This window comes from Adiantum capillus-veneris, chromosome 22 (assembly GCF_014529385.1).
Source record: "Adiantum capillus-veneris isolate H3 chromosome 22, ASM1452938v2, whole genome shotgun sequence".
NCBI lineage: Eukaryota > Viridiplantae > Streptophyta > Polypodiopsida > Polypodiales > Pteridaceae > Adiantum > Adiantum capillus-veneris.
In genome coordinates this window covers 74,360,156-74,386,978 of record NC_140952.1, presented here as the reverse complement: position 1 = coordinate 74,386,978, position 26,823 = coordinate 74,360,156, and the positions used below count along the sequence as shown (strand labels likewise).

Sequence of the window (26,823 nt, the reverse complement as noted above, 5' to 3'; positions counted from 1 at the left end):
CGAGAAATGGATAAAGGTTGCCAAGAAAGCAAAAGAGAAAGAACCAACAACCATCCCCACTCCCACAATCATCAACATGACCCTACAGGAAATCAAAGAAGGAAGGCTAGAGCTTTACATGTACGAGTAACCAGTCTAAATGACCGTGATGATGTGGAGGGGGAAGGCAAAGAGCTTCTAAATATGATGGGTAGTGAAGCCACTCACACAAAAGGCATGGAGAGTGGGGAAGAAGAGAGAAGGAAATGGGGAGACTTCCAAGGAGAGAACATTGTTCCTTCGCTTCCCCTCCATGGAAGCAAGAAGGATTTCTTGAAGAAGCATCCTATGCTAAAGAAGACGGGGATATTCCTTAGGGACGACCTCACACTCTCACAGCTTGCTCATATGCAAGAAGTTATACCTCAGATAAGGACAGCCCGAGAGAAAGGGAAATTGGCCTTCTATAGAGATAGACGAGTGGTTATTATGGAGAGGTGCTCCGCATGACGGCGCGAGACCTATGGGACCACACCCAAAGTTGCTACTTGGAATTGTAATGGATCTCTAAGCCTTGATGTGGGTGCTTTTGAGGATAGTTTCACTAGGAGGGACATCATCTTCTATTCTGAGACACATCAGCCCCTCGGCAATCTATGCCACATGTCAACGGATACAAATGGGAGACAGCTTGCAGACAGGAAACTCGGTCAGAGCACAGAGGACGTGGCTCAGGGGGAGTGACAGTCTTATTCAGGGAGGAGTTGCAGCCATCGATACATATAGCCCACGGGGATGGGCGGGCTACGTACATATAGAGAACTCCCATACGTCATCATCCAAAATAGAGAAGGGGGATTGTCCTCTAGTTGGAGGAAAGTAGCAAATAGCAACGTAGAGGTATCTACCTGTCTCTGCCCTCAGTCTCACCCAGGGATGGTGATGTTATCATCCTGGGAGATTTCAATGCTAGGACTGTCCATCACCAAAGAGTATTTTATGATACTTCAGAGGAGATGCTAAGAGAGCTGGATATTGCACATATGGGTCTATCTAGAATATCACAGGATATGGAGCATACTTAGTACGGACGGCACTTGATATATATGGGGATTGCACATGGATTGGCCATTTTGAATGGCCTATAGAGATTTCCCGCTGTGGGAAGTTTTACATGCTTTCCACACAAACATGGAGCCAGCACAGTGGATTATGTTATGGCACAATCGAGCTTTATCTCTAGTATCCCGAACCTCACAGTTGGACCTTGGTGTGGCAGTAGATCATGCCCTTGTGTCGATGACCATCTCTTTCTAGTTTAGTGTAGCACAAATACCACGGATAGCAGCCCCTACTCGCTACACCTTTACACGGGAGACGGACTATTTCTACATAGATTGGATCTACAGATGCCTGTGCACTGAGGAGCCAGGGCGACCTCTGGAGGAGCTTAATACTATACTAACACAAACATTGCATGACGCAGTAGTAGAGGCAAACCCACACACCGAGCTTGAGCAGAGACGACGTTCTGGGAGCATGCCCCAAAATGAGTGGTATGATGAGGAGTGCCACAAGATGAGAGCCAGGATTCAGAAGGAGGTGCTTTTGGGAGAAATCACTCACAAACAGTCACAGATTGCCTTCCGACGCCTAGTGTGGCGGAAGAAGATGGCATTTGTGGCTCAACTAGAGCAAGATCTATATCAACTATTCTTGCGTCAAGACTCAAGTGCGGCATGGCGACTCTTTCATGAGCACTCCCCCCCTCCTGCCATTACTTCTACAATGCCTGGGGCCAGTATGCGTCATCTTTGTATACAGTTCTTGGATAGTCGCCTCTTCCTGACCCCGTCGAACCATTCCCACACACATGCGCTTTTTCATTGCTGAGATGGTGAAGAAAGCCATTGATAGGATGAGGACTGGGAGAGCATATGATCATGATGGCTTAGTGGCTGAGCATTTTATACATGCCAGGGATCTGCTCGCAGAGCTTTTAGCAGCGATGTTCAACCGTGCCATGTGTGAGGGTTTGCCTGATACTTGGAGTTTATCTACTATTGTACCTATCTTCAAGTCAGGAGACCCTATGGAGCTTGGGAATTATCGCACTATCATGATTGGACACACATTGGCACGGTTATACACATCCATTCTTGAGTAGCACCTGAGTAGATGGGCAGAGAGAGGGTATATGCGCAGTCGGGCAGGCAGGGTTCAGGAGAGGTTTTTCTACTCTTGACCACATTTTGACACAGCCATTATTGACGAGGACAGATCACATGGGAGACAGATCTATTGTAGCTTTGTGGACTTCCACAAAGCATTTGACACAGTGCCCAGAGCTAGATTGATCTGCAAACTACAGGAGATGGGAGTACCCACAGAGCTGATCTGAGGGATTATGGCATTATACAAGTCTGTAGTGGGGCATATACGCACTCTAGAGGGATTATCTACATTAGTTCACTCCACTATCGGGGTGAAGCAAGGTTGCCTGCTCTCTCCTACTCTATTTTGTATGTATATGGATGAGGTTTCTGACTATATTGAGAGTGAGGGTGATAGGGGTGCACAGCTCGTAGGGACATCGATTCCACTATTGTTATATGCTGATGATATTGTGTTGATCTTCGACTCTCCCGAGGGGATGCAACGTCACTTGGATGCTTTGCACAGGTTTGCCCACGACAATGGTTTGTTTGTCAACCTTGGTAAAACCAAGGTTATGGTGTTTAACAACACCCCACAGTGGACCAGGAGATCAGCATCCGCATTCACATTCACATACGGCCATGAGACAATGGAGTATACAAATATATCTTCATAAGTTCAGAATAGTCTAAACTCACGTATTATAAGAGGGAATAAAGCACTCATAAAACTATGAAAGCAAGGGACACAAGAAGAGAAAAGAAAAGAAAAGAAAAGAAAAAAACAAAACAAAACAAAATAAAAAACAAAAACAAACAAACTAAATCACTTTATTTGCTACGAAACAAAACTAGATAAAACAAAACATTTTTAACTTAATAATGTTTTTTGAAAAGGCATGCATAAAATAAGATGATGCAGCTTACTTGGCTTAAAATACGTACTCAACTTTAAGCAAAAAAGGATAAGACATCTTAAAAACTTAAATCTAGAAGTCAAAATTCACACAACTACTTCTAAAGGAACAAATTCTTAAGTCCTCAGGTAAGCTAAATATGAAATCGAAAAATGAATACTACTACAAACCTACAAAGAGCAAAGATCCAAACTTGACAATATGTGACCTCAACTTCGCTGCTTGTCCAAACAGGAAGGATAAGATTATCACCTTTATCATGCATAGCTTGGACAACAGCTACGACATCCATACTCACGTCATCAATGCCCAAGAGTAGGTGCAGGTTTGTATAGAGGTGCTTACACCTACCTTGGGGTGGTCTTTGCTGGACTATCATTTTCATTGAGGAGAGCAGCAGACACTAGACTGACCAGAGCACAGGGTGGATTGGAGAGGATGTGTTCATAGCAAGGTTGTTTCAAAACGTACATACGGATCCGTTCCGTATCGTAAGCCCGCACCAAGGTAGTTAGGTATCTAGTGTTCGGTACAAATTCGGTTTGTAAGGTACGCAGTACAAAATGGATTCAGTTTTTAGATACGTAAAATTCATACTTTTTTTTTCACAAAGCCTAAAACTGAGAGTACTTAATACATTTATATATGCATTCACCAAGACTTCTAATAAAGATAAGCAAATCAACAATAGTCCATTACAAATGCCAAAAACTAGAGTCCACGACTCTAACCAAACAATCAAAACACAAAGCTGAGCTTAGCTAACCAATGTCTACAACCAAATAGTGCCAGATGTCTACTATCATGGTCACATAAAACTAAGAGCATCAAAATAAATACATAATGAATCATGATAATCAAACACAAAGCTCAGCTTAGCTAACCAATGTCTACAACCAAATAGTGCCAGATGTCTGCTGTCATGGTCACATAAAACTAAGAGCATCAAAATAAATACATAATGAATCATGATAATCCAAGACTGAAGTCTGAAGTCCTGACTCTAATAGGTCGTAAGTACTACAAACCGCACACTGCACTCAAAGCTGGCACCTACAAGAAAGGAGCACCCACTGCATTGTACCTTGTATCTCTGCTAAAACTAGACGCTCTTAGCTGCAGCAAGGCGTTTTTTGAAAAGAGGCATAATCGGCTGAAATAGAGCAGCCCTTCAAAAAAAAAAAGGGATCCGTACTGCCATTGTGTACGGATATAACCCGCACGTATGTACGGATGCAACCTTGGGCCATCGAGTAATTTCATGAGGGTTTTCAAGCCATTCTGTACACTTTTGGCCACATAAACAGACATACCTTCAAATGTCTCTAAAAGCTAATGCATGCAATATTGTTTTTTATTGAAAATGTCCTAGAAAGTTCAATAATTTGAGTTTTTTTTTACAAGAGTACGTATTTTTACGTACACATTTTTTTTTCCTGTATGGAACAACGTACAGTACGTACATATCCGCCACGTACAGTACGTTCTGAACCACCTTGGAACTTCATAGATTCACTTTCACGAGCCTCGGACGAAGCTCTGGCTTTTTGACACTCTGGTGGCTTCCACATTGCTCTATGGAGTTCAAATATCGGGGCCTTCATTGGACCATCACGGGAGGTCGGGTTGCACTGATGGATCGGGAGACGTGGAGAAGCTTCTGGTCTCTATGATCTCGCGACTTATTAGAGCCAAGGCTTCCGTACCACATGACATTATTCGAGCAAAGCTAGCTGCCCCCCCACTAGTGGTTGGGGCGCTTACCAAATCAATCTCCTTTATACACCACTTGTGGGACCTCCCCAAAGACAGATATGCCACCTAGCCCTCTCGACAGTTAGCTATGTAGGGAGATACAACATGCTGGTATGGGCAGATGACATCATGGTTTCGGGTACATGGGTTCAACACGGACAGATTGCGCCCCTTCCAGTACTCATTGGATGCACCCTCTCTAACTCTTACACAGCCCGAGATCACCATGCTCATCCGTCAAGACCTGACTCAGCTAGATCCGAGGAGGACTTGGATACAACCGACACAGGAGTTGGGCACGAAGATGGCTTTCTGTAGAGAGCATCTTCTCCAGCTTACTGAGGATGGTTTTGTGACGAGGCCAGATACATGGACACCCACTTATCTCATGGGATACGATGTGCTATTGGCCAGATACGCACATCTTCACACCAGCTTCGGATTGAGACTAGTAGATACATAGGAGTACTGGCAGAGGCGAGGACATATCTCCTATGTCAGATGGAGCCTGAGACAGTTGCACTACACATTCCATTGCCAAGTTTACTATGAAATACGAGGCCGCTTTCATTGCCTGTTCAGAGAGGGCTTTGGACCACTCTCTAGAGTCATGGGGTATGAGGACCACAGATGTCTGGGTCTGTTTTTGCTTGAGCTGCGCAAACACAGAGAGAGCCTGATGAGAGGAGAGGCTAGCCAATCTCAGAGACGGATCACAGACTTCTTTAGAGTGGACACTGGGTAGCCGGAGGAGCAGCTACCACAACAGAGCTCACACTCTCCTCACACCAGAGACACGCTGATCGATCGAGCGACCTAGCTAGGGAGATCCAGATGCCCACGACTACGGAGGACTACACAGCATCGATGGAGGCTGCATCAGAGGATTCGGATCACTTTGGCTCGACATGCACGAGCTAACCATGGAGGAGATTGATGAGATCCGCCAACGTCCGATGATGGATCTACTGTGATTTAGCTCTTTTGAGGATCGTACACCCTTCTCATCTTGTATCAACCTTTGTATCAACTCTCATCCATTATATTCCCACACACACACCCACATTATGTTGTGATGGCCCCCAGTCACTACTTTCACCCCCTACTCATATCCTACACAATTCCAACTAGCTATTTAGTTCACATCTAGCATTTAAGATTTTATTTTTCACTTCATTTTATCTTTGTACCCAGAAATTCTATAAGATTTTGGTCTCATAGGTCATTTTGGCCTTTTGAAGACGTTTAACATAACATTTCATCTCTCTCTCTCTCTCTCTCTCTCTCTCTCTCTCTCTCTCTCTCTCTCTCTCTCTCTCTCTCTCTCTCTCTCTCTCTTTGTATTACGCAATCAAGTTGCAAAGCGCGTAGGCATTACATAACCCCGTCGAAGCAAAGAAGAAACCGAGCTGGTAGTGAAAAAAATCCTTCAATATGACAATTACAATAAACCATAGGGAAAAAACCACCACTGATACAATCAACAACCCTATGACGCGCGGGGGAAAAAGTTGGAGCCGAGGCAAAAATCGACCCACAACCGACCAACTACCATGGTCCATACCCACACAACCTCTACCTCTAATGGGCCAAAACCTCCAACAAACACCCAAAAACACAGAAAAAATAGCAACCAAAGCAAACAACAAGAAACAACAACAAAGATACACACACCATCAAGGAAAACAAGGGAAGCACAAGAAACAAAAGGAAAGCGTACACACACAAGCGACAGAACCAAAACAAGACCCATCGGAAAAAGGAAAGAACAAAAAGAAGTAGCAAACAGGGATAGGGCCTAGGCATCACAAAGGTTATCAAGAAGGCAAAGGAGGAGGGGAGGGAGGCTACCATTGGAAGGAATCAAGGTCGAAGCTAAAGGCGAACAACCTCTTTAGGCCCCTCCATCGGGCTATGTAAGTTGGTGAGGACTTCTTCTTCTTCTAGAGTAATCGTCCGCGATTATATTTGCAAAACGTAATCAACTCGGCTCAAAAAAAAAGATACGAGGGACATTCGAAGGATTGTTCCTGAGGATAGTTTAATTTTCTCAATCCAAATTGGAGCTCTTGATATTCTGGGATGGCAAAATTAGCCATCACACCAAGACCGCACTAATCTTTAATGGTGTGTCTCGATGCACTAAAATTACATACCCAGGCACTCTCACCCGATTAGGAATATATTCACTAGTTGACACATCACGATGCAACACAGATGCTTACACATGCGTGTGACAATACATAACACCATACAGTCGCCAATGAACACTCCCCCCGCAAAGAACCTAAAAAGGTCTGGGCCATGAGCAATTCAAGGACTACCTCATCACTCCCCCCGCAAATAACCTAAAAAGGTCTAGGCTATGAGATATAGAGACTTACTAAACCAAATGCTCCCCATACCGCAGTCTGCATCGCCAAGAGTACAATTAAACATTCCCTGGACCACAGCCTGTAACGTTCAAAGGATCCAACAATATAACTAAATGCTCCCCAGACTGCAGCCTGTAACGTTTAGGGAATCTACAACTAGCATGAACACTCCTCCTTGGAAAGCCCGAGCCAAAAGATATTCAGACATTATCAAGCACAATTTTTCTCTTCAATACTCCTCCCCGAAAAGCCCGAGCCATGAGTAAAACACCAACATCAAAACCAGAATCAAGCAATCTCAAGTCGGCACTAAAACAAGTTCAAGACACATAAATTTCATTTCAAACAAATTCCAAATAAAATTCTAAAACAATTTCTCGTGCAAAATTTCAAGCCAATGGTTCTCCTCATTGCAAAAGAGTGGATGTCTAGATCCATGCTCCCAAATGCTTCCAGTATTACCTATTGTCTACAAAAAGAATCCAAAGCATAATTTTGACCTATACTGCAGAAATCCTAATTTTTTAAAATTGTCGAAATCAAAATTCGCTCACATCAAACGCATAGGGCTCGTCAAGAGGATAACTTTGACTTCTCTTGCATATCCAAATTCTCAAAGGTTGAAGAGACTTTCAAAGGCCTCTGCAACACAAAAAAGCGTCAAAAAAGCATGTTTTTTGTCACGTGACACATCCAACCCTATGTGTCCGTGGACAAGCTACAGCATGATCAGGGTTCAGTCAATCCAGTCAAGTCTAGATTAGAAGTGATCTGGCACTTTTGTGAGTCTATTCGTAGACCGAGCATGCCCAGTCACTTGGTATAGATGCATATCCTCTGGTTGCACACAGCATGATCATCAGAATTCCCATCAGAATCCATCAGATTCAGTCAGGAGAATTTTCCAGTGCATTTATAGCCTATTTTCCCTATTTTTGGTATTTTCACTTATTATTTTTAAGTGACTTTCCAACAAAAGTAGGTAGGGCAATTTTGTTAAGTTTGTATATAAGCAAACCCAAGTTAGCACTAAATGGCAGAAGAGGCAGCAGGAGCATATGCTCAACAAGCACCTTCTCAGCAGAACCCACAACCCCCCCCAACCTTGGCGCTACCTTCCCTTGTAGCTAGCGTTTTGGTTTCCCAGCAGTACCTCTCCAAGATCCGGCGTGTCAACATTGCATGTGTCGCCACCAACACAAAGCCCTAGCGTTTTCAAATGTGCATCATCGCCAGCACACCAAAACCATCAGAAATTCACTAACGCTAGCAGATGTATTAGCGTTTTTGGATTTCATCAGCAACTACAGCAGGCAGCCTCAGCGTTTTGGTTTTCAGCCCTTATCACTGCAGAAGGACAGCGTTTTCAGCCCTATTGGACAGCATCAGATTCAGCCCCAGTTGGTTGCAGAAGAACCCCCATTTTCAGCCATAAAAACGCAGCCAAAACAGTCATTTTCAGCCACCCAAAACAGCCCAAAGATTTGCAGATTTTCAGCAGTTAGAAGACCACAGATTTCAGCCCTAAAGTCGTCGTCGTCATCACCATCGTCGTCACCGGCATAGTCCAAGTTGCATCAGTCCATTGCATTCGCATTGTACCACTTTGTGCAATCAAAAGTAGACCACTCTCGCCGACGAGAGTGGGGCCTTCGGAGGAGGGTTTTACGTCGTCTCTGGTGTCGTATCTCTCTTCTCTCTCTATCTCTCAGTCTCATACACTTGCACGCACATTGTCCATTCACTTTGTTCGTGATCATAGCATTTTCCATTAAGAACGGAAGGCTCTCCCTTCCATAAGAACAAAAGGAACCTTGAGCACAGTTCGCAGCACTCATCTTGAGCCAAGCGCAAACAATCATTCCGCTGCACCTTATATTTTTAGAGATTTTTAGGGGGAAAAAACGGAATCCTATTTCTTCTTCTCACCCTCCTCTAGTCGTTTCTCCTTCATCCAACCTCCTAGCTTCCACCTCTGGTTGATATAGAACCAGTTACTCTCCTGAAAGGAAAAAAAAACTTGTAGAATCTTGAAACGCCATCTTGCTCTATCTGTTCTTGGCACGACCGATATGCTTTCAGAAAAAGCACACCCCTGAAGCTTTCATACCACTATACCAGAACGGAACCACGTGCGAACTAAAAGAATAGACTTTTAGTTTAGCACTTCAAAACAACTAAATTGAAACAGAGAGAATATCACACGAGATATGTAGTGGTTGGGTTCTACTTCCAGACAACAATGGCCCCAAACTATGGCACCCCTTTCGGTATTTCTTTCTATTGCTTCAATAAGGTACAACTCTGTGGATTTGCTTTGAATCTCTCGTGAGTAGACTGCCACTGAGAGAGGCCAACACATGTATTTAAAGGTCCCTAGCCTCTAAAAGAAATTACATGAAAAGCTATTTCCACAAAAGCTTTAGGTTCAAAATCTCGCACCCAAAAAGCACCTCAACGTAAATCACGGAAATTCCATACAGCCAACCGCACAAAATCAGGAATGGTCCATACAGCATGCCACATCATCAACCTACACACGGTGAGCACGCTCGTGAGACCATTTGTTGTGCATCAGGCGGACTAATCAACTGGTGGCTTTCTCGGTTGGCAGTGCTCCTACGCCTGATTGGCTGCCAGGCGACGGTTTCAGACGGACCCCCCCACAGACTGCAGTTTGATACTTGGGCTGTCAGGTTGGCTTGGACTTGTCTCCTGAGCACCAGATTGCTCCCCTCCCCCTATCCATCAGGAGGAAGCTGTTACATTGGAGCTCAGCAAGCTTTGGTAGGCAGAGTTGTAGTGGCCAACCAGGTGTTGTTGACTACTATATGGTACATTACATCTTATTGGATCTTTCGAGCTCCTGCATCAGCCAGGTAGAGAGGTTGATCAAGAATTTCCTTTTGTCAAGGGGCGATACTCACATAGCCCGGGCCAGAGTGGCCTGGCAGGTCATCACTCTACCTTGTTCTCAAGGGCGGTTAGGGATCATAGACCCAGCATAGTAGAGCAGAGCCTTCCTTGGGAAGTTTGTTGTCAGAGGACTGCTTCCAGGGGAGGAGCCCTGGAAGGAGTTTTTGATTCAGCGGCTTAGAGCTAGAGTGCCTCAGGCTAGAGGCCTTTGGAGACCTTCCACCAAATGGATCTTCACAAAGATGCGCAGAATTGCCTTGAGCAAGAGAATCAAGGAGCGTTTTGTTGTGAGTCTGCTTCGCTCTTGGGAGCAACTGCGAAGAGGTCTGGAGCAGCACCAGCCTACTTGCAAGGAGGAGCGCTTGAGACAGTCCCTTGTTTGGAACCCCATGGTCAGCACTCAGAGAGGCCACTTGGTTGGTAGTAGGCCTCATGTTTCTTGGGGTTCCATGGCAGAGGGTCCAGCACGCGCTTTTGGTGACTGGCTACAGTTCTCAGGTTTGTCAGAGGAGCTTCAGTGCATCCCGCTACAGGGCATAAGAGGGCTGCAGAGCATGTGTCAGGACATCATAGAGGAAGTACCAGCTGAGTGGCTTACACCTCTTGAGTCAACAACGCCCAGATGGATGGGGGCCTTCACGCGACTAGAGGTCCTCATCACAGTTCTCGAGCTTGCTCACAGACTATACCCTCCATGTTTTTCGAGCTACAGGGCGAGGGTCGTTTGCACAAAGTCTTAGTAGAGGCCCCACAGGTTACAGAGTGCTGTTTTCAGAGGATCCGAGTTGTGGGCATCTCTGGGAGGACTTGTGTCATAGATCCTGACCCAGCAGCTCTTGAGACAGGCCATTGGAAGCTGTGGGCTTGGAAGAGTTGCCCACTGGCACGAGTGCAGTGGGATCCTGGAATGTGGTTTTGGAGGGACCCTTTCTCCTCAGCCGACCATCCAAGTGTCCCTTTCTTTCAGTACACTGTTCGATTGGGACGTCACATACTGGCAACACGGAGAGAGGCTCGTCCTGCTGCATCACCTAATTGGCAGGAGGAGGATCTCACAGTTGAGTTCTTGACAACTTTTTGGGCAAGGTTGTGGGATGCCGCCAGACAGCCGCGGCGAGTCAGGTTGTTCCAGTGGTTGGTTGCACATAGAGCTACAGTTGTAGGGAGCTGGGTTGTACATAGTCGCCTTTTCGGCAACACGTGCAACTTGTGACCATCCTTTGGAGAGTTAGCGTCATTGTCTTTGGGACTGCCCTATGGCAGAGCAGGTTTGGCTTCGGGTCCTTCGGATGATGCTAGCTCTTTCTACAGCACGACAGTTCACTTGGGGGGGCAGTTGCTTGGTCCACTCTCACGGGCCCAGCATTACAGTTTGAGCTATCCTCCACCAGCAGGATGATCGTGATACAAGGGGGTCGACCTACACTCTAGCCTGCTACAGAGCTTACTCCACAAGAGTGGTGCAGTGAGAGAGAGGTTTGTTGGAGCTCGTTTGTGGCCTGACACTCTGGTTCATCTGGCGGGCCCGCTGCTTCCGCATCTTTGAGGCTCGCCTTGTGCCACCAACAGAGACTGTTCGAGATTTTTGGCTAGAGCTGATCCATACTCTCAGGGGACAGTTCGAGAGACTCCAAGGCAGCTCCGACCGCATGCGGGAGCGTAGAGAGGCGTTCCTTCGACTCTGGCACCCTAGGCCTTTCTTCACCATGGTCCAGGGTGTGCTCAAATGGCACTACCGTCCACCTGTGTGGCTTTTCCCTCCTTCCATCTAGTGATTTAGACTCATTGTACATATGCTGTTTTTTTCTTTGGGAGAGTTTCCCCTTACGATTGTTGTTGCCCTCTCTAGTAGAGGTGGTTGTAGCCCTATGGGCAGTGTCATTAACTAATAGAAGGATCTCTCTCTCGGAAAAAAAGGATCCTACTAAGGGCATGCGCCTTTACAGTAGCGTATCTCAAAATCAAACTCCTGCATGACTTTGGTCCACCTTGCCTTATGACCTCGAAGGTCAAGCTAATCACAGAGATGTTTCAATGAATGGAGGTCAGTCCATACCACAAAGCGGGTACCATAGAGGTAATGATGCCAAATATTCAAAGCATGGATAACTACCAATAGTTCCTTTTTCTAGGCGGAGTAACAAGATTGCATGTGTATGAGCTTGCGACTTTCAAATGCTACAGGTCGGCTGTCTTGATATAGAACAACACCCAAGGCATAATCCCTCACATCCAATTCCACCATGAAGGGTTTGTTCGGATCCACTATCTACAACATCGATATAGATGTAACTAGTTGTTTCATTGTTTTAAAACATTGATCGAGCTCATCGATCCACATGACAGATGGACTAACCATGTAAAGTGTTCAACAATCTTAGCGTACTCTTGAATAAATTTTTTGTGAATTTTGGTGAAACCTAGAAAAGATTTCACTTGTTGTATGATTCATAAGACGGGCCACTGTAAGACCACTCGTACCTTTCAGAGTCCCTTCCAAGAAATGACATGAGCTAGAAAAGATTTCACTTGTTGTATGATTCATAAGACGGGCCACTGTAAGACCACTCATACCTTTCAGAGTCCCTTCCAAGAAATGACATGAGCTAGAAAAGATTTCATTTGTTGTATGATTCATAAGACGGGCCACTGTAAGACCACTCGTACCTTTCAGAGTCCCTTCCAAGAAATGACATGAGCTAGATACAACAGCTTCGTGTAGAGAAATTCACACTCGGATTGCTTTGTAAGAGGAGGCAAAGGTGTTGCAAATGCTTCTCGAGTGTCTAACTATAATTAAGTATGTTGTTCAAAAACACAGCAATCCACTTTCTCAAATAGAGATGAAAGAGGTCATTCATCATCTACTGGAAAGCTTCCAAAGCGTTGGTCAATCCATACGGTAAGACCAAAATATGGCAATGTCCATACCGCGTATAGAACGTTGTTTTTGCAGCTATCTAATGGTGAAAACCAAACTAAAGATCGATCTGGATGAAGTATCGCGCACTCGGGAGTCGATACATGAGGTCATCCATTCGAGGTAATGGATACTTATTCTTGACGGTGTAACTTATTGAGACCCTTGTAATCTATGCAAAAGCGCATCCTCCCGTCCTTTTCAGCAAGAAGAACAAGAGCACCCCACAAAGATTTACTAGGCTCACTAAAACCTTTTGCAAGATAGGCTTCCGATCTCGTCTTCCTCTTTCGGGTTGAACCTACAAGATTGTGGAGAGACGAGATGGCTACCGAGCAGAAGCTCTATCTCGTGATCAAGGTCGGGCCCGGGAGATGGAGGAAGCCCATTCAATAAATTTGATGGAAACACATCAGCAAACTCTTTAAAAACCAAATCCATATATCCTATATGGTAGCTCATAATCAAACAAAGGAACATCATGCTCAGATGAAAGCACATCAATATTTGAACTTATTAAATGGCGGTGAAAAAAAAATAATTCAGCATTGGAGTCCTTGACAAAACAAACTCAAACTTCAACATTAGGATCATCACACCATGTATCAACTTCTTTTGCTGAAATAAGGTTTACATCAAAATCGGTGGTTCCGGAGGATGGAGAACTCTCGACCACATGGTACACAGTATCAAGCTCAAGAAATACAATATGAGATGCAAAATCTATTGACAAAGAAATTGTCTTGTTGGTGAACCACGGCATGCCTAGAATGATGTCTACATGCTATAAACTCATAATACAGAAGTCCAAGACTTCATGATAGTGTTGAATGTGGAGGTTGATTTGCGACACGACTTCAATCCATTGATCCAAAACTTGAGTTTCCCCATATCGAACCGAGTAGGAGTAGTCTACGGAAATTGTGTTGAGCTTAAGATCATGTACCACATGAGAAGAAAGTTGAAACAACCACTGTCAAATAAAATCGTTATGACTTGGCCATTGATCTGCCCATTCACATGGAGCTGAGACAATCTTGGCACCTACGCGCATTAACATGGAAAAAGAAAAAGACAAAATACCTAGTTCGTCAATCGTATTTACCAACGTCTTTGCCGCTACGGTTTCTCCTTTCGTTTTAGACAATCGTTATCGTCACAGAAGTGGTCAGCCTAATGCACACATAGCATCAATTCTTCTTGTGATCCTCAGTACGAAATGTCTTGCCTTTGCCATTTTCCTTGAATTTCTTTCGGAGAGGTGCAGTTGACTAATTCAAAGCTATTAATTGGGCAGAAAGCTTGAACTCTGACATGGAGGTGCCCCGTTAAACTAGACCGGCGTGGCACATAATTGCGTTAGTTGCCGATGCATCTCTTGCAATTGGCGTTAAAGCACTGCAGCAAGAGATGCATCAATGGCGGGAGATGGAGAAGGAGAGCCCTTGGCACAACACCTGTCACAGACGGGAGTGGGAGTGCATAAAAATATCAATATACTCTGATAATCAGAATTTATCCTTAATATTGAAGCCAATTGATATAGAGAGAAAGAAAGAAAGTTGAGAAGATGGACATAGTACTCGCAACCAGAAGATGGGCTGGTCTCCCCCCCAAATAGAGTATCTTTATTATTGGGGAGAAGTCTATACAAGCACTTGAACCGAACTAATACCAGGTTTGTTCTAGATCACACTCGATGGTACTCGGAAGCCTCAGCTTCTTGTTCTTAGGGCAAAAACCCCAGTCAAAAGAATCTCTTTTCCTTACTTAGAATCCTCGAGAAACAAGGTTCTCGCCTCTAGAACTCACCTTCCAGACTCAGGGCATGGCATCCCTTTAACTCCTTTTCGGACTCTTATCTCCAGAATCCTCTTCCGTAGAAATCTTAGTAGCAACTATGCTTTCCTAGACACATAGTCCTTCCTTGGGAATCTCACTCCCTGATCCCAACTCGAGAGTCTACCACTCTCAGATCCGTGGATCTACTCCCAAACTCAGAGTACGAACCCTTGGGCTGATGTGGCTCTAGTTCCTCGGAGCACTTTTCTCCTGCAGAGGCTCGTGCCTTCCTCTGCTCCTACTCCCTCGCGAAGAGGAAGTGCTCATGCAAACAAACACTCAGAGATCACAATGTGGAAAATGTTACTTGTGAGCGCTCGAAACTCGGAATGCAACTCGGTTCTTGAAAAGCAACTTCCCAGAAGATATCTCCGAGCGGAGAACCTTCTCCTTCAATCTATACACAAAAGAGGTGTGTTCTCGGGTTCCTTCTTGTAAATCAGCCCCGTCTACGACGTCTATGGGCTGAAAACGGAGAAAAACAGTAACTTGTCGCGACGGAAACAATCTCCTTAAGCACTTGTTCGCTATGGAACTCGCCTACTTCCTACCAACATCTGGTCCACTGGGGCAACCATGGGAATCCAGGCGGCGTCATCTTCACAGCTGAAATCTGCAGCAGCAGGGGCTGAAATGTAGTGCTGGTTTTCTGGTGTTGAGAGTGAGAGAGAGTCTGCTTTTATAGCTCCTGGCAGGCAGCATGAGTAGAGGGGGCCTTCCCGGCAAGAATAGGGCAGAAAGGGGAACATCTAGGGCTAGAGATAGAGGGATCGCTTTTTCTCTTGCTAAAAAAGAGAGAGAAAGTGGGGGCGCTAGGGTTTTGCTGCTTTTTTTAACCTATGGCTGCCCACTTATTAAGTGGGCGCCGGGCTTAAAATGGTCTAAACCTGCTAAAAACTCAGTAAAAACTTATAAGTTGAAAAGAATGCTTACAAAATCACAATCTAGGCGTCCCTGGATGCAGTCTCATCCACAGAAGCAATGCTAACATAGACCTCTTTACGGAAAAGCATCTCGCTTTCTCAAAAAGCAACATTTCCTCAAAGTTTTCCATCTTCATGCAAGTGCTTGCTCAATTCTTGTGCACAGTTCTAACTCCGTTCACAATACCTCCTGACTATGGAATATTTCCTTCCCGATGCTCTCGTCACCCACCCTGTGACGATCAGGGAATACCCATCACCTAGTCCTTTCTCACCGAACTCACAGTACAATCTCCTTTGCGATGTTGTATGTCACCCATCCCATGACCCATCAGAGATGTCCGTTCTGGATGGTCCAATACTTCTTCCCAATGCTCCCTGTCACCCATCCAATGTGACGTATCAGAAGTACCCATTCTTGGTGGCCCTACACATATTTCCGTTCATAGTGCTCCTGTCATTACTCTAAATGACGCACTAGAAATATCTGTACTCGAATGTCTCAAGCAAGAAAAACCCTCTCACTTGTAATTCTTTGTTAAGAATTATTTTTCTTCAAATAAAGCTAATTTAGCAACAACACCCATGAGAATGTGTAGAGTCAAAAGGAGGAAATGGCATGTCCTCCATGGGTTGCGGCATGCTAGTGGCGCCATTCTCATGCGAAGAAGCATCGTTGGATTCCAAGGCGCATACGCAAAGATATCCGAGACCTTGTAAAAGTAGCAAACTTGGGGGAGACGCCTAAGACAGCGAGAGATAAAGAGCGTTGCACAGTAGAAAAGGGACGGACGCAGTGACTTAAAAAAGTCACTGCCTAGCTCGTCCGTGCCAATATATTCAAAAAGGGAGGTGAGTCACCTACTCAAGTGCTTGGGAAGTTTCCCAAGCACCTTCCTTTGGCTTTCGGGTCGCGAACCAAGTTCCTTTTATAACTCAAGAAAGATATTCAGCAGATTCCATACCCAGCCGGCCACTTCGGAAGGGGTTTGCTTAAGTGTGACGTTCACACTTTACTTTAAAACGTAAGTGGATTTGGGGGGTCACTTGTCAAACGGGGGCACTTCTTAAACACTTTAAAAGGTTAAAAATAAAACCTTTAATGTGCAAGAGCGTGAAGAGCTAATGCCACTACCGCATGACAAGCCAATCTATGCAGTCGCTTGACTGATAGCTCCCCGTGAAGAAGGGTGGGCAACCGCCCTCAAGGCGCCCGCATGCACCGCCCACAATGCCAGCTTGCGCGCATTGAGCAGTTGCTGACCTAGCGAGACCATGCCGCGTGCGCAGCAAGTGCCCTCATTCGCTCAAGGACAAGTTGCACCCAACCTGGGTGTTGGATCGAGTGCTACCAACCAACCAACACAGCCCTATCGTACATCTGCAGAGATAGCAAATCGAAATTCTCTCTCCATGATGTGAAAAGAAGAGTATAAAAAACAATATATGTTCATGCTGTGAAAAAAAATCCTCTCCCCATCCTGTGAAACAATCTCTCCATGTTGTAAAACGAAACTCAAACCATCCCATGCACGATTAATCGATAAACTCCTTTAACCATGAATAATAAATGCACGTAGAACCCTTGTTGTCTTTCGTAGAGGCCAAAACAAACATTCATTATGGAAGAAAGTCAAGCACATAACTCACCTTGAAACCAAGTGACTACCGCCAGCAAGCAACCACCACACACGAGAATCTAAGTAAAGAAAAATAGAATGTATGGACCATAGAATCCCACTATTGGCTAGCATATGCCCCCCTTGCTCTCCTCTCTTGCTAGTAGCGTCCCATACCGCCCTATGCAAGAGTTAGGATAACCTATGGGCTGGGCCATCAAGACCCCATGAGATCTATGGTTTTGTGCACGTAGCGACGCGATTTGTTGTAAAGCAAGATATGGGTCTAATACCAATGTTAGTCCCTCGTCGGATCCATCGTGCACAAATGACATGACACAAGCCCAACTCACAACATAAACAAATGTAGAGAGCAGACATCACGCTCACCTCCCAGCCATAGAGCCAATACGGGCTCCCCTTGAGCCTAGGAGCCTACAGCCAATAGGCTAGTCTCCACCACAAGGCTTTTGGCCGCTTAAATGGTAATAGTGGTCCAAATGTTATGCTAGCTAGCATTGCGGAAAATAAAATGATGATGCCTCATGGGTTGACACCTCTTTCTATGTGTTCTTAGTTCTTATACTCCGTTGGGTCTTTAACTTTGAGTTCATGCATGGAACCGTCGACTTGGCTTTCCTCTCAGACTTGTGCTCACATGCACATGCCTCGAAATGCCGTGTGAGCGAATTTCCGTAGTGTCTAGTACCATTGTGTACTTACGCGAGAACATTCTCTTGTCATAGGCTCATGAATAGGGACCATCCATACCGACGTTGCATTGCATAGCATATATATGTGCTTGCATGCCTTATTTTTGCCTCTTATCTTCTTGCATGAATACCGTGAATTGTTTCAAAAAATGGGGACGCCCACCGCCCAAAACCGTGTGTATGTTGTTTACTAACACATTTTGCGGCTTGTGAACAAATGGTAGCATATATATGTGCTTGCATGCCTTATTTTTGCCTCCTATCTTCTTGCATGAATACCGTGAATTGTTTCAAAAAATGGGAATGCCCACCGCCCAAAACCGTGTGTATGTTGTTTACTAACACATTTTGCGGCTTGTGAACAAATGGTAAGTATAACCCTCTTTATGGGATGAGAAAATCCTAGGACTAGAGCATTGGGCAACCAAAAAGTCATTAGAACATTAATAAATGTATATTCACACACAGCTTTAAGTGGACATAAAGGACTTAAATTGACCAAATTGACAATTTTGACAAGTGGCAAGTACAAAAAAAATTACTTATAAGAGAAATTTAAGAGTTTGGACTACACAATTTTGGTGGCTGAAAACTCAAATTTATCAACATTTATTTGCACTTTGAAGCTTTCCTTGGCCATATTACCTTGGGGAAGCCTCTTTTCATCATCCTCTACAACTTTTCTACGTAACCGGAGCTGTTTTTCATCAAAACAATCCACTCTATTGCTGAATTCTTTGTGTTTCTGCACTTCCCTTGCAATTTCGGCCATTCCTCTTCGATGGAGTTCATGGGAAAGCTCTTTGCTCGACCTATGTCAACACTAGAAGAGGTTCATCACAAAGAATTGCATCAGAATTGAAGATTTCAGCAATTCAACGACTTCCATCGCGAAGGCTTTGTTATCTACTCTAGTGTGGGCATTCTCTTGTCCTATGTGCTTGCGAAGATTGTGACTTTTTGTTTGGAAGACAATTGCAAGCAGATGGAAGAGAATTTGGGCACTTGAGAGAATAGATAGAAGGAACAAGCGGCTTGGAGAATCAACATTGGCATTCACCTGTTTGCAGTGCTGAATTTTTCACTAGCATCCGTATGAAAGTCTAGCATTGTATTGCCCATGATACTATGTACAATTCTCCCATAAATAAAGAGAAGTTTTGAGGGAGGAGCCAGCTGTTCCGGTTCATTGTGTGCCTTGTTTCATTTCAGCTGTGTCTTTGAAATTATAGAAGTGTTTGCCCACTTAGTGTCCAACCACCCACCAATACAGGTGTGTGGGTAGAGCTAGTGAGAACCTAGAGTTCAAGTGTGTTCATCACACAAGATGTCTTACAAATGAGACCTTTGTCCTATTTATAGGAATCACCTAAGCATTTACACTCGGCTGGACATAGCTCCGGTGCCCATCTTGATATCTGGGGACGTAATGGCTTGCCATACCACCCCTGCCTACAGAGGCTCTCTTTAGATAGTATTTTTCATCAAGAGATTGAGGAAGCTACTCAAGATTGGCTTTCAAGCAGAGCTCTCAAGGCATTTAGACAGCTAGCAAAGGCACGTGACGATAGATTATACATAAATGAAAAGCAATGGTTCACCACACATGGTCTGGATGCAGAACAAATCCCACCATTTCAATACAACCCAAACTCACCATTCATAAGCCTTCCAATTAGTGAGAGGAACCGGGTCCCGACAGGATCTTTGGCAGTTACATATCCAAGGGACATGGATTACACCAAGGCAACCTCTTCCATCGAAGATGTTATATTACATAGATCACTTCATGAGTATTCTAGAATGCTTCATCCAACGGCCACAATATATGGACATATATATGCCACATAGTGCTAGAGTGGCGATTGGACAACTCAAGGTTTCATCTCACATACTAGAGATTCAAGTTGGGCCCGCAGCCTAGATTGACAGACCAGAGGAGCTGCACAGTATGTAGGGGTGGTTTAGGAATAAGGAGCACTATGAATGCACACCCCAACATATAAACGCAGAAGGGGTCGACATACAACCCTTTTCACAGGACAGGCCACACTAAGAGTATTATTGGAGTCGAGAGACCGGAGATAACAAGGTCGCTTCTTACTAGAAATTCAAAGACATAGTAAGACTCTCCTCTAATCACCACCATTAGGAGAAGGATGCGGTCTAGGAGGGCCACTTATCTGGGCAGTTTAGCAATCTCAGCAGTGTTTGTATTATGTTAATGTAAGACTCCTTTGGTTTTAAAAAAAGTGGCAAAAAATACTCAAAAATAGGTGGGTGCATGGTTTCCCGCAAGCTTTCATTTGACATGGGTGGGTTTCCCTAGGATGTAAGTGGGTTGCATTTGAGATGGGTAGATTGTGCCCTATGAGATCAGTTACTTTTTGAAATTGTGATCCTTAAATTAAATGCACGGGCAGCAGCATGCCTACATGGGCTATCAAAAATAGCGACGAATGTTGACATGGATGGGAGCGGACTGTATAAAGCTGCCACTAGATAAGCCAGACTGCAAAAAGCTGCCGTGAGGCACGCTGGAGCTCAACATGCATTTAATGGGGAAGAGGTGCACCAATAAGCAGCAGTGAAGGCCCTTGATCAAGTGTTGTGTGAGGGCCAGCCATGGTCGCCATAGCGCAATCCAACAGCTGCCCATTCTCTTCCTCCGCAGCATTGTGTGTACTCGCGAGTGCATGGTTAAGAAGGCAATTTTTAATTCTCCGACTCACTAAAAGTGCTCACACTCGACAATGGGCCATTGAAGGTAACCCATTTTCTTCCCCAACACACAAAAAATCATCAGTTTTTTTGAGAATGAAGGACATTCAAGGAGAATCTTATTAAGCACTTGTAAAATGGTGCGTTGCAGTCCGCTTGGCAACCAACCATTTTGCCCTTCCCGTAAACTCCTTGATTAGGCCATGGCAAATTAAGTGGCCGTCCCTCACCCCATTCTCTCCTAATGACTATATGAGTCGATCAGACAGAGGCAAATAGAGTGGGCTTTCTCATATCCTGCTGCTATGTTGCGAGGGCTCGTCACTCCCTACCCACCTATGCATGGTCTTTTAAATCATGGTTGTACTCCCTATCCACCTGTCTTCCACTATGAAGACCAAGGGAAGGTACCAAGATGAGGAGCTCTGTAACCACACCAACCTACATACCTGAGGATTGGCCTTAGTCCATGAAATATCTGGCCTCCCCCAGCGTCTGCTCCTGGGACCTATAAAGTATCATAGCCTGTAACCTTTGTCCCGAGATACCATGTGAGGTCTACAACCTGTATATAATCATAGGTGCTCTCTTTGGACCTCAAAATGTTAGGCCCTATGAAAGAGAATACTGCATCAAGAAAAGGTCCAGACATAAAGGCCTTCCCACAAAGCAGTGTCGGGAGATCTCCACACACCCAAGGCATTGAAATGGGCAGGCAATGACAGGGCTAGAGGAACATCTGATGGTGAAGCAAAGCCCGCCTAATAATCAAAATCCTCAAGGAGACTCTATATCCTGTTGTCTCGTTGTAGTGCCTATTGCTCTGAGAGCAGAATATAGAGTCTCCTCAATTCGTCGAGGACGCTGTGTTCTACTACTTGGAAGCCCCTAAGGGTGCCCAAATGGTGTCTATCCTCAGGGCAAGTACAAAGCTGTAATACAAATCAAACCCGTAGGCTGAATCATGTAAGTGCTGATACAGACTGAACCACACAAGGGCCATACTGGAAAACTGAATAAACCTATACAACTAGGCCACATCAACCAACTGACCAGTTGGAAACAGCCAATGACTAGTCCCTACATACCACAGCTTACAAGAACCTAGAGATGTGGCACAAGGGATTGCAGAAACAAAAACAATTTACCTGCACAGTGATATAATCTCTCTTTTTTGAAGAAAAAGAGAGGTGAACTTGAATATAAACCAAAAAAACCCCTGGCTCACCCAGAAACAAACCTAAAAGGCATGAAGGGTACTTACCTCATTTTCAGCTCCTTTAGATCCATACGTTTAGCTGTGTCAAAATTTAACAGAGCTTTTAGATAGCGTTGAGGATGAATACCTTTAGAAAGCACGGTGTTTGAATTATTACCTAGACTCTTTTTCTGCTGTTCTTTCTTTCGTTTCTGAAGTTCATACTTGAGCTTGCTGTTATGTACAAAGGTGAAAGAAAAAAGGGGAATACATTAAAGTTGCAGACAGCTACCGCTTTAGTTCAGCAATATACACAAAAAGTCAAAAAAAAAAATCTGTTGTCACCTGTAATCAACAATCTTTACACATGGTGGATCTTGTTTATCCAATTGCACCTACACACAAATACTAATTAGAAAACTTCCATTTGTCTCACTAGAACTTTTACTAGCTGCAAGTCAAATGCTACAAGCATTTCAAAATAATAGAACCTGCGAACTGAGATAGGCTTTAATTTGGATTCATACCAGATCAAGATCCATGCCTCTGGCTCTAAAAAGGGCCTCATCTGTTGACATTTTTCCAACCTGAAGACATATCAACAAACACAAAATATTATGTTGGCTTTTCCTAATTATTTACTGATACGATATACATAAAGAAGAAAGTCACAACACGTAGATAAAATAGACCACCCATGAGAATTTACAAAGCCTCGGCAACGATCATATGACTTGACAGTTGACATATAAAGCGAGATTATCTTTTTTCCGTGTGCACACGCCGCATGTGTGTATGGTGCCGCCCTCTTTGACCACCCACTCTTCTCCAACCTCTCCTCCCCCACCATCTCCACCTACCCCCTCTCCTCCTCCCTATTCTCTGCTCTCACCCCCCCCCCCCCCCCCCCCCCCCCAAAAAAAAAAAAAAAAAAATCAGCACACTCCCCCCCTCGATCTTACTCACTCCCTCACTGCGTCCCCCTCAATCTCTCCTCCCCTTCAACTCTCTCCCTCCCCTTGACCACCTCTCTCTCTCTCTCTCTCTCTCTCTCACACACACACACACACACACACACACAGCAAGTGATGGCGCACATGCAGCCAGCACACATGGCAAGCGCTCTCTCTCTCTCTCTCTCTCTCTCTCTCTCTCTCTCTCTCTCTCTCTCTCTCTCTCTCTCTCTGAGCAAGTGATTGCATCGTGAGGGGCTGAGCAGCTGATAGGCAACCAGCAGTCCGTATGATACTACAAAGGCTCCAAGGCTACGCGCACAGAATTTTGTCCAGCATCGTACACTAAAGCCTATTTTAACATAGGCAAGGGGGCAGCTTAACCAGAGGGGGAGCTTCAACAAAGAGGCAGATAACATTTTGGTGTCAAGTTCGCGTGCACAGAGGGGGTGGTTGGTTATTGCAAGCAAGGGGGGAGCTTGGTGTGGGAGGCTGCTTGTGTGTGGACATGTACTGAGGCTCTCTCTGGATATTTGGCAAAGCACACTGAGTGTCCCGCAGTGGGCTGTGGTAGTACATATACCCGCATTCGGGTTGTGGTTATTACTTCTCCGCCTGTTTTCAGCCGAGCCAAAGCGTCGAGCTATACCCGCATCACCATTGGAGGCCATGAGCGCTTCGCCAGTGGAGGCCATGATCGCTTCGCCAGTATGTAAGCCCCATACGAAGGCAACCTTTGTGCTTACAAACAAGCGGATAACACAAATGGAAAGGGAGATGAAAGAATGGAAAGCAGAGATGGAGGGATGGTGGAAAGAGAAGGCCAACCTTCTTCAAATGTTTCTCAATGAAGGCGCGCAATGGAAGAAGGAGAAAGAGGACTTGCACGCAGAGCTACAAGCACTTAAGGCGGATTCACAAGCACTTAGAGAAGAGGTCACAACCCTCAAGCGAGAGCTTGCGGATAGAGTAAGCAGTGGACTGGAAGAAGGGGAATTCCAGCCCTCGGTGATAGAGGAGATCAAGGTCATCAAGGAACAGGTACGGATGATCACAGCGGAGGAGAAACAGAAGGTGGTAAAGACGTCTTCGTGGATGGATGTGATCACGAAGATGCAGAAGAAGGCGGATGAGGCCGAGAAATGGATAGAAGTCACTAAGAAAGGGAAAGGGAAAGAAACCACATCCGTCCCCACTCCTACAATCATCAACATGACTCTAGAAGAAGAGCAGCGAAGGAAAACTAGAGCCTTGCATATAAGAGTAACCGGTCTAAAAGACCGAGATGATGTGGAAGGACAGGTCGAAGAACTTCTCCGCATGATGGGTAGTGAGGCTACTCATACAAAGGCATGGAGGGTAGGGAAGAAGACACAAGGCAATGGGGAGACTTCAAAAGGGAGAGCTTTAATCATCCGTTTCCCATCCATGAAGGCAAAGAAGGACTTCTTGAAGAAGCGCCCTACACTAAAGAAAACGGGCATATTCCTTGGAGATGACCTCACTCTCACACAGCTTGCGCATATGAGAGAGGTAACGCCAGAGATTCAAGCGGCAAGGGAGAAGGGAAAGACGGCCTTCTACAAAGATGGCCGGGTGGTGATTGTAGAGCGGCCCTCCACATGATGGTGCGAGACCCATTGGACCACACTCAAAGTTGCCATCTGGAATTGTAATGGATCTATGCGCCTTGATGTGGGTGCTTTTGAGGATAGTTTTACGAGAAGAGACATCGTCTTCTACTCTAAGACACATCAAGCCCCGGGGCAATCTATGCCTCACATTAGTGGATATAGATGGGAGACAGCCTATAGACGGGAGACACGATAAGAGCACACAGGGCGGGGCTCAGGAGGAGTGGCAGTGTTATTCAGGGAGGAGTTGCAGCCATTGATACATATAGCCTGCAGGGATGAGCAAGCTAGGTACATGTGGGTGAGATTGAGAGCAGAGACAGGCAGATATCTTTACATTGCTATTTGCTACTTTCCCCCGAGTACGTCAGTTTATGCACCACCTAGAGGACAGTCCCCCTTCTCTATTTTGGATGATGACACATGGGAGTTCTCTAGAGATGGTGACATCATCATTCTAGGGGATTTCAATGCTAGGAGTGCCCATCATTAGACAGTATTTTATGATACTTCAGAGGAGATGCTGATAGAGTTGGATGTTGCAGAGACAGGCCTATCCAGACTATCACACGATGGAGAACACACTGAGTATAGACGACACTTGATAGACATGGGGACTGCACATGGATTGGCCATCTTGAATGGCCTACAGAGATTTCCCGCTACGGGGGGTTTTACATGCTTTCCACACAGACATGGAGCCAGCACAGTGGATTATGTCATGGCACAGCCGAGCCTCATCTCTAGTATCCAGGATCTCATGGTTGGACCCAAACCTGTTGGTGTGGCAGTGGACCATGCTCTTGTGTCGTTGACAATCTCTTTTCAGTTTAGTGTAGCACACACGCTATGGGCAGCAGCCCCTACTCGCTACACCTTCACGCGTGAGACGGACTCTGTATACATAGATGGGATCTACAGACGCCTGTGCACACAGGAGCCAGGGCGACCTCTGGAGGAGCTTACTACTATACTGACGCAGACACTACATGATGCAGCAGCAGAGGCATACCCACATACCCAGCCTGAGCAAAGACATCATTCGTGGAGCATGCCCCAGAACAGTTGGTATGATGAGGAATGCCGGGACACTAGAGCTAGACTTCAGAGGGAGGTGCTTTTGGGGGACATCACTCACAAACAATCACAGATTGACTTATGACGCCTAGTGCGGCGGAAGAAGAGGGCATTTTTGGCTCGCCTAGAGCAGGATCTATACCAGCTATTCTTGAGTTAGGACTCACGTGAGGCATGGCGGCTCTTTCATGAGCACACACACACCCCCCCCCCCCCCCCCCCCCCCCCCCCCTTGCCATCACTTCTACAGAGGCATGGGGCCAGTATGCATCATCTATGTACATAGTTCCTGAGCAGCCCCTCTTCCCGACCCCCCCGATCCATGCCCACACACGTGCTTTTTTCACCACTGAGATGGTGAGGAAGGCCATTGACAGGATGAGGACTAGGAGAGCATATGATCATGATGGCTTAGTGGCTAAGCATTTCACGCATGCCAGAGATTTACTAGCAGAACTGTTATGTTTAACCGTGCCATGTGTGAGGGCTTGCCAAATACTTGGAGCCTATCTACTATTGTACCTATCTTCCAGTCGGGAGACCCTATGGAGCCTGGGAATTATCACACTATCATGATTGGACACACATTGGCATGGTTGTACGCATCTATTCTTGAGCAACAGTTGAGTAGATGGGCAGAGAGGGAGGGGATACGCGCAGCCGGGCAAGTAGGTTTCAGAAGGGGTTTTTCTACTCTTGACCATATCTTGACACTCAGAGCCATCATTGAGGAGGGCAGATCGCATGGGAGACGGATCTATTGTAGCTTTGTGGATTTCCGGAAAGCATTTGACACCGTGCCCAGAGCTAGATTGATGCGCAAATTACAGCAGATAGGAGTACCCACACAGCTCATTTGGGGGGTCATGGCATTATCAGGTCAGTAGTGGGGCATGTACGCACCCCAGAGGTTCTATCCACACCCGTTTACTCCACTATTGGGGTGAAGCAGGGCTGCCCGCTCTCTCCTACTCTATTTGGTATGTATGTGGATGAGGTTTCTGACTACATTGAGAGAGATGGTGATAGAGGTGCACAACTGGCAGGGACATGGATTCTTTGCATAGGTTTGCCCAGGAAAGTGGTTTGTCCGTCAACCTTGGTAAAACCAAGGTCGTGGTATTT

At 45.4% G+C, this 26,823-nt stretch overlaps 1 protein-coding gene across 2 annotated transcripts in view; it reads right to left on the bottom strand.

The window, feature by feature from the left end:
• LOC147429597 (uncharacterized) overlaps positions 1-26,823 on the bottom strand; it is a 70,362-nt gene that overhangs the window by 2,086 nt on the left and 41,453 nt on the right. The window contains exons 3-7 of one of the 2 annotated variants that reach the window (XM_086495858.1): positions 22,562-22,621; positions 22,380-22,429; positions 22,213-22,268; positions 22,101-22,134; positions 18,761-18,927 (exon numbers count right to left, since the gene is read on the bottom strand). In XM_086495858.1, the coding sequence (XP_086351984.1) occupies positions 18,761-18,927; positions 22,101-22,134; positions 22,213-22,268; positions 22,380-22,429; positions 22,562-22,621 (367 nt within the window). The remainder of the gene's footprint in view (positions 1-18,760; positions 18,928-22,100; positions 22,135-22,212; positions 22,269-22,379; positions 22,430-22,561; positions 22,622-26,823) is intronic. The other variant, XM_086495857.1, reaches the window with a different exon arrangement.